This window comes from Dromaius novaehollandiae, chromosome 1 (genome assembly GCF_036370855.1).
Source record: "Dromaius novaehollandiae isolate bDroNov1 chromosome 1, bDroNov1.hap1, whole genome shotgun sequence".
NCBI lineage: Eukaryota > Metazoa > Chordata > Aves > Casuariiformes > Dromaiidae > Dromaius > Dromaius novaehollandiae.
Window position 1 is genome coordinate 51,259,466 of NC_088098.1, and position 12,454 is coordinate 51,271,919.

At 40.8% G+C, this 12,454-nt stretch overlaps 1 protein-coding gene across 5 annotated transcripts in view; it reads left to right on the forward strand.

Moving 5' to 3' along the window:
• The window catches only part of IFT56 (intraflagellar transport 56), a 50,676-nt gene that overhangs the window by 17,068 nt on the left and 21,154 nt on the right, over positions 1 to 12,454 (forward strand). For all 5 annotated transcript variants that reach the window (XM_026101101.2, XM_026101085.2, XM_026101092.2 and 2 more), the window contains exons 7-12: positions 571 to 742; positions 1,177 to 1,251; positions 2,419 to 2,521; positions 4,147 to 4,202; positions 8,882 to 8,935; positions 9,392 to 9,455. In XM_026101101.2, coding sequence (XP_025956886.1) covers positions 571 to 742; positions 1,177 to 1,251; positions 2,419 to 2,521; positions 4,147 to 4,202; positions 8,882 to 8,935; positions 9,392 to 9,455 — 524 coding nt within the window. The remainder of the gene's footprint in view (positions 1 to 570; positions 743 to 1,176; positions 1,252 to 2,418; positions 2,522 to 4,146; positions 4,203 to 8,881; positions 8,936 to 9,391; positions 9,456 to 12,454) is intronic.

Consider the following 12,454-nt stretch of genomic DNA (forward strand, 5'->3'; position numbering starts at 1 on the left):
ATGCTAAATTAGTAACCTTCGTAATAATTATCCTTTTACTTACTGTTACCAGAAATGTCTGCCTTATTTCTGTGTCTAGTTCTTCTGGCTTCATAGCTTGTAATGGCAAGTTTTTTGAAGTAATTATACTTGACATAAGAGTTAATAATAGCCATTAAAAATATTTGTGAAGTTTTATGTGCATATTAAATGTAGTTTTGCGCATACTGCATAGAAAATCCTAATCAGTCAGGCTAAATACAGAGTTTATGTTCTGTGCATTTCCTTAGTGTGAAGTTGCCACCATTTCCCAGATTTGCAAACCCACAGTTCTGTAGATAGTTCTTTAAAATTGCAGTAGCTGCTGTTGACAAACTCTTACACACATCTGTAACTGATTCTGTGCAATTTATCTAACAGAAGCTAGAGCTATAGTTACCCAATAAGCATTTCTCAGAACCCCCAACTTTGATGTGCTTGTAAAAGATGCATAGACATATGGGGGCTTTGCTACTGATTTTAAAGTTTTCTGGTATAACTATCTGGTGGGATTTAAATGTTCCCTTTAACCCTCTTTCCTCTGTCCTGCAGGGAATACCTGGCTCTGAATGTGTATGTGGCCCTATGCTATTACAAGCTGGATTACTATGATGTATCACAGGAAGTGCTTGCTGTTTACCTTCAGCAAGTTCCTGACAGCACCATTGCTCTTAACCTTAAGGCTTGTAACCATTTCCGACTTTACAATGGGAAGGCTGCTGAGGTATCTATTGGAAAGCACTTTAGTTTTCCTTTATTTTAGTTCATGATTCCATACAGGTTTCTTTTCCTTGCTGTCTGTCTTAATCTCTGATGTTGATAATGGCCTTTTATCATGTCATTGTGTCCTTCTTTTAGGAATGTCACCTATTTCATAGTCTCCCTGGTATTAAGAACTGAGATATGTGTGTGTCCCTGTCCATCCACATGCGTGCACATTGATCTTCTTGTTTTCCTGGTGTGCTTTTGACCTTGTGTCCATATGTATTATCCAACTGCAAAAAAAATACTGAAGTGGAAAGGCACAGTTCTTCCTGTGACTCAGCTTATCACTGTTGGAAGTGTCTTTCTGTCAGCTTAGGGAGTAATATGAACCTGCACTTATCTTATGTGCTTTTCTGTTTTCTTGTTAAGCTTTTTGAATATATATAATTCCAGGCAGAGCTCAAGAGCTTGACGGATAGTGCCTCATCTTCTTTTGAGTTTGCCAAGGAGCTCATTAAGCACAATCTGGTGAGTAATGTATTTTTCAAATTTAATATAGACTGCACTCATTTGTAGAGCATTTATTGATGACTCATGAAGTGAAATATTTTGGGAACTGGAGACCTCTGAATCTCTGCTGCCATGTGAGACCCATTCCAGAAATCCTATTTGTGTAATCAATGTGCTATCAAGTGTGTCTCCCCCACCCCACCCTTGGCATTTTCCCCTGTCAATTTGAGACTGTTATGAAAATGATAATATTGGGTTTAGCCTCAAGGACATATGATTTTAATGTCCTGTGACAATACCCTTGCAAGATACTTTGCACAGCCCAGTCCATACCAAGACTGTAGAGCAAGTCAGAATGCATAACCATGAACTGTGTTGTTTAGTAAGACTAAGATGTCAGTGGAATTAAGATAACTCTAGAAAATGGTTTCCATCCAAATTATTTGACAAGGAGTTTGTAGGGAAAAGATACTGATACAAGCCAAAATGTGTGTGTTTTGAAGTAAAAGACTCAGTGATTAACTGCTAATGCTCCCTGCAATGGTATTACTATTACTTTGCTGAATGACTGATAATAGTAGATTGTTGATATTTAATGATGGGCAGTTGCTTGCTTTGTCGTTATTCAAGAACAGTCATGACAAGTTAGCACATTTTTTCCAAGAGTTAAAACTGATTTCAGACTGGGCTTCCCAAGTTAACAGTGTTTGTTTTGATTGTTGGCCTTTTTGCCAGTGGTTGAATCAGTATGTTGGATGTTGTTGTGTGAACTGTCATGTGAACTGAAGTACAAAATATTGATTACTCCTGATCACTTTAAATTTTCACATAAATACATCATAAGTAAAATTGTATTTTTTTATCTGTGTTCCCAGTGTTCCAGTTTTGTTTCATGCCATATTTTTCATAAATTTATTTGATATATAATGTGTTACTGCTTTGAGCTGCTAAAAGCTGAGATTTGTTAACCTTCTCCCAATGGATTAAATACTTGATGTACTTCAGGATAAAGATTGTCATGTGTTGCAATTTTATAATTATATTAAAGCAAGGATAACACTAATGCCAATTCCATTGACCTTCTCTTACCATTAGTATAGGAATTTAAGGATGAAATTCCTTGAGTTAAGAGATCATAGCCAAAATTTTGATATGCAGTTATCAATAAGCTGCTTTTCTCTGCAGGTGGTGTTCCGAGGAGGAGAAGGGGCTTTGCAGGTCCTGCCTCCTCTGGTTGATGTTATTCCTGAGGCCAGACTAAATCTTGTGATTTACTATCTCCGGCAAGGTAAATACATCTTCCTTTAGGTCTTTCATAGCTTCAAGGATAACATCTATTCATCTGATCCCAGCTGATCACTCTGAAATTTTTTCCTTTGTAGAAATCTGTAGTTTATTTAATTTCCATTTCTGTAGAAAACAGTGGTGTATGAGTTCCTCTGGCTTGCAGAGAAAGCCTTTAATTATATGCAGTTGAATAAATTACTTCATCAGACAACTGGAGGTTCTTGGGTTTGGAGGGAAGGGATTGTTTTGTAGTGAGAGGACCTCTACTCTGCTTGAGTCTGTGAGAATGATAGGTGTGTGTCCTACCAAGGCAATGACAACTATTTCTATAAATGTGGTGCAAACAGAATATGAGCCAAAGTGACTAGGAACAAGGTTACATTTTGTGAACAAGACATGTCATTCCAAGTCCATTTTACAGCTCTTAAAGGCAGGTAGGTGGCCAGAATCAGTAGAAAAGGCTTGTCTTTATTTTCTACTTGTTTCTCTCTTTAATTTTCAAGCTCCCTTGAATTTTATTTGAATTTAGTTTCAGAGACATTCCTGTTCTCCCACTATGTTCCTTTATGCAACAGTGAATTGATTGGTCAAGTGATGAATAGGTGTTTAGTGCAGTCATCTAGTATAAGGTGATGTGATGATAGCTTTTCCATCCACTACTTTCCTATAAACCTTGTATTTTGTCACCATTAGATGACCAAAGCACCTGAAAGCAAGTAAATGTCTTTTCTTACCTCTTGAATAAACAAAATCCATGCCCATGATTTTCTCCACAAATCTGAAAAATTATCAGAAAGAGAGATTTATTTTATAGGCAAAAGTAAGCCACACCAACTTTATATGCCATGCATCCCAATAAGTTCATCAGAGAATATGGGTATACATTAACATAGTAGAGCTCTTTTAAGTGTATATGTGGTTTATACTAGCAAAAATAAAAGGGGGGGCTTTGTTTGATATGGTTTATTCTTATGGGGACCTGTCATAATGCTGTATTAACCAAATTTTGCCAGTCCAAAAGGCATCTGCTCTAGGTTGGTTTGCTAATCAGACCATACTGACAAATTTTTTGAATTAGATAACATTTAAGATCTTTTCAGTTATTTCTTCTTTGGGTGAAGGAAATTGTGTATTGAATTCAACCTTAAATTAGCTGCTGTACTCGTAGTGCTTTTTGCTTGATAGAATTAGGATAAGAGCTGCTGGACAGATGTTGAAATATTGATAAAGGAAACGATGAAGTCTCCCTTCAGAATCATCTTCCCTTATCCACCTTGAGGGGTAAATAAATGTGAGAAGCGAAAAGAAAGGAAGGTGAAGGTTTTATTATCTTGACCTTGTACTGCTGAGAAGGCAGCCACTGGATTATGAACAAGGGGCCAAGTCATCACTACAAGAAAATTGTAGTAATAAAGAAGCTATTACTCACTCCATATTTGTTATTTGAGTTCTAGAAAACAGTCACCACTGTGATATAAATTCAGAGTGATTTATAGTTCCCCTTTTCTGCCTGTCTAAGTGCTTTATTTCTTTGTCTGTGACTATCAAGGAATGTCGTAGAAGATGAGTGATTTGTTCTAATACAGTGTGCTGTGGTTTGTCATGCATTCTAACATGGTATTTCAGATGATGTGCAGGAGGCTTATAACCTGATTAAGGACCTGGAACCTACAACTTCACAGGTAATTGTAAACTTATGTCATAGTACATAAAGAGAGAGGTTATAAATTGGTATGAAATCTGCCACATGCAAAAGTGGGATCCTGAGGACTGCTTGCCACATTCACACCCTTAAACCTCTGGTATTTTCCATCCTTTTTTCAATAAGACTTAATGTGCTTGCATAAAATATTATAATATGTGCATATATAAATACTTAGTATGTTTATTGCTGTACCACACAGGATCAGCTAAGATTACAGCTCTGTTGTGTGCAGACTTGGTTCTAAGGAGCTGACCATTAGTGCATAGCCACAAGCCCTTCTCCAACTACAGCTGCTTCTCACCTCTGCCTTGGTAGCAGTTACCAGCCCTCACGTCAGCTAGCACAGATGCTCACATGGTTTCTCCTGAAGCCATTTAAATAAAAATGTGTTAGGTTAGATTAAACAGTTTCAATAATAGCTCTTTGCTCACTCTGTCTCACTTTGGCTGAAATGAGTGAAAACTTGTGTCCATTGACTCCTACTGTAGTTTTCCTTTGTGATTGTTCTGACACAATTTGTTGCTCTTTGCAGTTTATTTTCCAAAAGTCACATAGCTGGGCATGAAAGGGACCTTTCATGAGTCCCTGTGAGGATTAGATGGAGAGAAGGGAAAGGAAAATCTTGAGAACACAGTGATTCTGTTCTGAGGAGTGTCTTGTGCTGCTTTGCCTTTTACTTCTCCTTGCATTTTTCACAGAATCACAGAATAGTTGAGGTTGGAAGGGACCTCTGGAGATCATCTAGTCCAACCCCCTGCTCAAGCAGGGTCACCTAAAGCATGTTGCCCTGGACCCTGTCCAGATGCTTTTGAATAGCTCCAAGGAAGGAGACTCCACAACCTCTCTGGGCAACCTCTGCCAGTGCTCTGTTACCCTCACAGGAACGAAGTTTTTCCCCATGTTCAGACAGAACTTTCTGTGCTTCAGTTTGTGCCCATTGCCTCTCATCCTATCACTGGGCACCACTGAGAAGAGTCTGGCCCCATCCTCTTTACACCCTCCCTTCAGATACTTATACACATTGATAAGAGCCCCCTTCAGTCTTCTCTTCTCCAGGCTGAGCAGGCCCAGCTCTCTCAGCCTTTCCGCACAGGAGAGATGCTGCAGTCCCCTAATCATCTTTGTAGCCCTCTGCTGGACTCTCTCCAGTAGTGCCATGTCTCTCTTGTTCTGGGGAGCCCAGAACTGGACACAGTACTCCAGATGCAGCCTCACCAGGGCTGAGTAGAGGGAGAGGATAAACTCCTTCGACCTGCTGGCAACACTGTTCCTAATGCTTCCCAGGATACTGTCGGCCTTCTTGCCACAAGGGCACATTGGTGGCTCATAGTTAACTTGTTGTCCACCAGGACTCCCAGGTCCTTCTCCGCAGAGCTGCTTTCCACATTCTGTATACTTCCTTCTTCTGTTTGAGTTTTGCCAGGAGCTGCTTGCTCAGCTATGCAGTTCACCTGCCCCTTTTGCTTGACTTTTAGGGATGCACCAATCTTGAGCTTGGAGGAAGTGATCCTTGAATATTAACCAGCTCTCTTGGACCCTCCCCACCTTCCTTCTAGGGCCCTAACCCATGGGATTACTCCAAGTAGGTCCCTGAAGAGGCCAAAGTTTGCTCTCCTGAAGTCCAGGGTTGCGATCCTACTTACTGTGCTGCTTCCTCCTCACAGGATCCTGAACTCCACCATCCCATGGTCACTGCAGGCAAGGCTGCCCCCAACCTTCACATCTCCAACCAGTCCTTCTTTGTTTGTTAGTACAAGGTCCAGCAGCACACCTTTCCTTGTTGGCTCCCCCGCCACCTGTGTCAAAAAGTTATCATCAATGCTCTGCAGGAACCTCCTGGACTGTTTGTGCCTAGCTGTGTTGTCTTTCCAGCAATTATCAGGGTGGTTGAAGTCCACCATGAGAACCAGAGCCTGTGATCGTGAGGCTACTTCCAGCTGTCTGTAGAAGGCCTCATCGACTTCCTCTTCCTGATCAGGTGGCCTGTAGTAAACACCCACAACAGCATCACCTGTGTTAGCCTGCCCTCTAATCCTTACCCATAAGCTCTCAACTCACTCTTCATCCACTCCTAGGCAGAGCTCTATACATTCCAGTTGCTGTCTCATATAAAGAGCAACTCCACCACCTTGCCTTCCTGGCCTGTCTTTCCTAAAAAGCACGTAGCCACCCATGACAGCATTCCAGTCATGTGAGCTATCCCACCATGTCTCTGTAATTGCAATGAGATCACAGCCCTGCGACTGCACACAGATCTCTAATTCTTCCTGTTTATTCCCCATGCTGAGTGCATTGGTGTACAGGCATTTCAAAAGGGTAATCAAGCGTGCAGGTTTCCCAGGAGGGGTGCAAGAGGATCCTCCATAGTCATGTCCCATACGCACTCCCCCAGCTGCATGCACTCCCTGGAGGCATCCTGACTTGAGCTGCATTTTGCTGACAACTCTGTCTCTCTAACTCTCCCCTTCCCCCGTCTTTCCTAGTTTAAAGCCCTCCTTACCAGGCTGGCCAACCTGTTGGCAAAGACATGTGTGCCCCAGTTAATGAGGTGGATCCCATCTCTCCCCATCAGTTGTCGATCTTCAAACAAGGTCTCATGGTCGTAGAAACCAAAACCCTATTGCCAGCACCAGCGGCGCAGCCAGTTGTTAACTTGGAAAATCCGTCTACTCCTCCTCCCATCCTTCCCCCTCATTGGCAGGATTGAGAAGAAAATGACCTGGGCTCCCAGATCCTTTACCACCATCCCCAAAGCTCTGAAATCCTGTTTGATGGTTTCCAGTTTGCCCTTGGTATCATTAGTGCCCACGTGGAAGAGCAGCAGAGGGTAATAGTCAGACACGTGGACAAGCCTTAGCAGTCTTTCCATGACATTTCGTATTCGAGCCCCTGGCAGGCAACAAACCTATCTAGAGAAGAGGTCAGGTCGGATAGGTGTCTCTGCCCCCTGCAGCAGGGAGTCACCCACAACAATCACTCACCGCTTCTTCCAGGTGTTCCCGCATGACGCAGGGTCTGTCGGCCCAGTTGCTTCCCTCGAAGCCATCCCCAGCTCCTCCTCAGCCTGGAGGGCACTAAACCTGTTCCTCAATTGCAAGTCTTCAGGAGGAGTAAGAGCCTTTCTCCTCTTACGAGAAGTGACCAGTTTTCAGCCTTCTACAGTGTTGTGATGTACCATTTCACATGGCGCAGAGCCCTCTGGCAACTCCACTGCTGTGGGGAGTCGAGACTTCTGGACTGTATGGTCTCTGAGAATACCCTGTCTATCACCTGCTCATCTTCTCGGATGTTACGCAGCCTACTGACTTCCTCCCATAACTTACCTGATGACACAACTCATAAACAACAGCACACCTTCCGCAGGAGAGCTGACTGTCAGCCCAGGCCTCACGGAGGGGGCCCCAAGCACTCCCTGCAGCCTGAGACCTGTAGAGCTGCATCTGCTGTCAGAGGGTCTGTCTGGGTCGAAGCCTCTGACACAGCTGATGCAGCGATTCCAACAGCTATTGGGGGGTGTGCTCTGCGGTGTGTCATGACCATATCTGAGGAAGCGCACACTACTAGGATTGGAAACGAAGGTGCGTTCTTGCGCCCTTCTGCACGAACTGCTGCGCAAATGCTGCATCTGTTTGCTGCCTGTTAGCTGCGCTTGATGTGGCAATACTTACTTGAACAGTTCTATGCAGCTACTGCTCCTTTAGCCTCTGATTTTTTTCCTTGCATTTTCTTTCCTAAATCCCCCACCTATGTATATTGTATAAACAGCATCATGATATCATTCATCATCACCCACTTGATACATTTTGCAGTGGGAATCTTTGTGCTTTTTTTTTCATCTTCTGCCTCACACTTTGAAGGAACTCCCTATTAAGACTTGCAAAACTACTTGTATATATTGCTTCAGTTCTTCTCAAATGTATTCTTTGTCATGATGTCTATAAAATTTAATTTGGCATCTGTAAAAGAGTTGATATTCGAAGATGATGACTTAGCATGCTGGCTAATATTGTCAGATTGTTTCCTTACATTCTTTTTTGGTCTGCTTGCATCTTTTTTTTGTCTTTTCATGTGTTTACATGTGTAACAGGGCAATCCTGGTTTATCAGGAATACCTAGTGTAACAGATGTATAGCTAGAACTCTGAATTATAATATTTGAACAAGACAAATGTCTGATACATGCTGAGAAAATCTTGCTCAGAGAAGACTTAAACTGTAGTTGTAATTCATAGGAGTGGAGTATCCTGTAATCTCTACTACTTCTCATTTCAGTAGCATAACATGAGCACAGACCTCTTGATATTTTGGCCCCAAAAAGAAATGCTATGCATTTTGGAGTAAGGGTGGTAGTAGTTAACCAGTGTGCATACCTGAGGTGGGATCTATGCATTAATGTAACAGGATTGCACTAGATGATTGGTCACATCACATGATGGTGAAGATGGCATGATGATATGTTGTGATGTGCCTTCTGGTGCATCCGTCTTTGAGCAAAAGATCTTATCAGAAAACACACTACCTCTTTACAGACCAAACATTTTACAGAAGTGACTAGCTAACATGTAGAATGTATTTTTGAGGGTCATTTTGTATGCACTACTTGGTGTCTCCTGAAATTATCACCTTGTCTTCTCTGATCCCCTTTATTCTTTTTTAGGAGTACATCCTAAAGGGAGTGGTAAATGCAGCACTTGGACAAGAAATAGGCTCGGTGAGTGAGGCCCATGAGGTTCTCCAGTTTACAGCAGTAGGATGTGAGTGGATCTGCAGGGATTGGAATAGACCTGTTGGTGAAAGAAGCAGTCATTTCACATTTAGATTGCAGGATCTCCAAGCCTCCTCTCTTCCCCCCCCCCCCCCCACCCCGTAGTACTCAGTCCAGAATGACTAAACTGCAAATCTCTGTTACTAGTCCTGAGAATTAATCAAACTGAATTCAGCTTCTCCATCCTGCTTACAATAAACCCTCTTTGCTTTTTACAGTGTTTCTGTGTATTTGGGGCCATACAGTGACATATTTACCTTTTTTGTTTTTCCTTCATCCCCAGTTTGAATGTTGTGTTTTGCTTCTCCCATCTGTTTCCCGGAGCATATTTTCGCTGTGTACTGTAGAATCAACTCTGGAACTCATGTCATCATCGTTTTTTGGTTTTTTTTGTCCTCCTAGAGAGATCATCTGAAAATTGCTCAGCAGTTCTTCCAGTTGGTGGGTAGATCAGCCAGTGAATGTGGTATGTTTGAAATGTTCTTTGTCCATATGTAATCCCTCTTATGATATTCAAATATATACCATCATGTCTTTATCTAACTGCTGACTCTTAGTATTGCTAGTGCTAGGCATTTTGTTGCTATAGTATGAGTAACAGAAGGTGTAATTTATAGTCTAAAATAAATGCACAGGTTTAAAATAGAAGATTCAAGTGATTTCAAACCCTACTATAACAATTTGGCCTGAAGAGAGGCTCTGCTACAAACTGCTAGTCTTCAGTGATAGCTACTGTGGCAGCTTGTCTTTGACTTATCATCCCCATTGTAGAGCCAGAAGACAACAGCCTGATTAGATGACAGGTGTGGCTGAAAGCTACTTACAGGTACAAATCTGGGACTGCAAATGAAAGCATATTGAATATGTAGAGTCCTAGCATAGAGTGTGCCCTGAAACTGAGGGTGATAACAAGGTAAAGAGGAATTTGACTACAGAGAGAGAAGGAGGCTCCTGGATTAATTCCTTGGCTGAATCCTAAAAACATCAGAAAACTCAACAGTACATCAAAGGATTAAAAAGAGTAAGCAAACTAGTAGACCAAAACAAGACCTTGTCTTCCCTCACCAAAGTAAAACCAAAAATCTCAAATCAAAAAAGCTCAGCATACAGAAGTTCAGCATTAGTGGGGTTCCCAAGTTTCCTTTGTGGGCATTGTCAGTAGATTTATTTCTGTAGGCAGGTAGCTTGTACATGCATATGATGCAGACAGCTCATGGTCCTCGGAAACCAAATGCTGTCTCCTGTGTCCTGGGTGACTGAAGAGAAAGAGTTCAAGAGACAGAGGGGCAGCACTGATGAAACTTCCAGAAATATGTTAAAGCCATTCTGTTCCCAGGCTTGCAGCCCCCGTACTGCTGAAGTGGTAGGACAGAGAGTATCACAGTGGAAAGCTGGAAGTGATCCCATTGATGAGCCTTCCCTGCCATATTCTTTTTGCATTGAGGATATCCCCTTGGAGTTGGGATCCCACCTGTCAGAAGGCAGAAAGGGGACCTGTAGCGGTGGAGGACTCAGTGGGCATATACCTAACTGAGTTTGTGATGCCAGTAAAGTCACAGGGTGACTGATGCAGTGATGATAGACCTCTTGAAGCCCATAAACAATCTTACAGGTGTGATGAATGATCATAGCACACATGGATAACAATAATACAGAGATAGAAGACATATCCTGAAAAGATATACAGAGAAAAGATATCTTCAAAGCAAAATTGAAGTTGTTAGGAAGCTAAAAGTCTTACTTTTACTCTGAAACATTTTAAAAAGCATACGTAGAACAAGATAGAGAGACTGGGACTTGAGAAATTGTTGAGAAAACAAAGAAACATAAATTTAGTCTTGTTAGAAAGATTTTTTTTTTTTTTTTTAGCATATGAGCCTATGGGAATGATTGGTTACATCTAAACCTGAATGGAAACATTAGTACTGAAAACATTTTACACTGTTGGTACTTCAGTGCTCCCCTGTCATCTTTTTAAAGACTTGCAGAGGAAAGCAGGCAGGTACAGAAGTGAACACAGTTCAAGGCAACTTCTCCTCTAAAGATGAAATTTTATGATTTTTGTATCCTTAAATGAAAGACAGGCAGAAGGCAACAAACTTTAGGTAAGAAATAGAAAAGACAGAGTCCCATTTAGGTAGGACCTGTAACAAAAAGCAAACACATCAAGACCAAGTGTATAAGTGCTTCTATACATATAGTAGATTTTTTATAAGGAGATGAATAAATGGAACATCTGGTTTTAGAACAGGCTATAAATGTAAAATCATTTAAAAAAATATGATAGAAGGGAGGTAACATACAGGATATTTTTTCCATTTAATTTGCAACTGGGCTTTATTAAGTAGATGATGCTGGTGCAGAAATGGTTCTAAGCATTATAGAAACCCTAGCTCAAAATAAAGTAAATATGTTTTCATTATCAGTGAGTAACACAGAAGTGTTTAAAATTACATGCTCAAATAGGAGAGATATAGTATTAAAACTAAATTATTCACCAGCCAGTTTGAATGGTAACAGTGACTGGCATATTAAAGAGTTAAGAGGCTCTATGGAGACAGATAATAAGATAATAGTCAGAGCCCATATTGACTGGGTGAATGCAATGACATGGCATGATACTGAGAATGAATTTTTAAATATTAAATTTTCGTCTTCTTAGCAAGACTAGAAAGAAAACACACAAATGAACAGGTGATTCATGACCAGTACAGATATTACATAGAAACTGACTTGAAATATTATGATCAAAAAACAGTTCTGTTACAGTGAGCTGAGTATAGTCAAATTCAAAATCCACTTATGAGTAAAAACCTCAGAAATTTTCTACAGTACTTAATTTTAGGAAGGGGAGCTACGTAACAACCTTTCTCACTTGTAACAAAAAATTACAAGGGCAATAGCAGCGAAAAGGATAAAATATTTGCACGTGGTTTGAAAGACTTGAAAGACTTTTTTTCTTTAAGAAAGGCCTTATATTCATAAATAATAAGATATATGAGGCAAATAGTGACATGACTAAGTTTGCAATGGTGCAAAATTACTCAGAATAGTAAAACTGAAAGCTCCCACAGCTATGAAAGCTGTGGAAGAATATAAGAGGTTGGGGTCATAAGATGCAAATTAAATTTAGTTTTGATAAATGTAAAGTAGTACCTCTGGAAAAAAACATGGAAAATAAACCCCTTAACTGTAGTTATAAAATTATCAGAAGCAGTAGAAAAGTTGAATAGAGTAGTAGTAGGAGTTATGGAGAAAGAGACAAAGAACAAAAGGGAAATCATCACTGTGCCACTGTATACAGCTGTGATTCTCCTTTTTCTTGAATACTGTTTGCTGTTCTGGTTCTTACATTTCAAAAGAATATGGTAGAACAAGAAAGGGTACAAAAAGAAGAGCAAAGATGGTCAGAGGAAAGGGATACCATCTTGAACAAAGAGGGATTAAATAAAGTAGGTTACATGG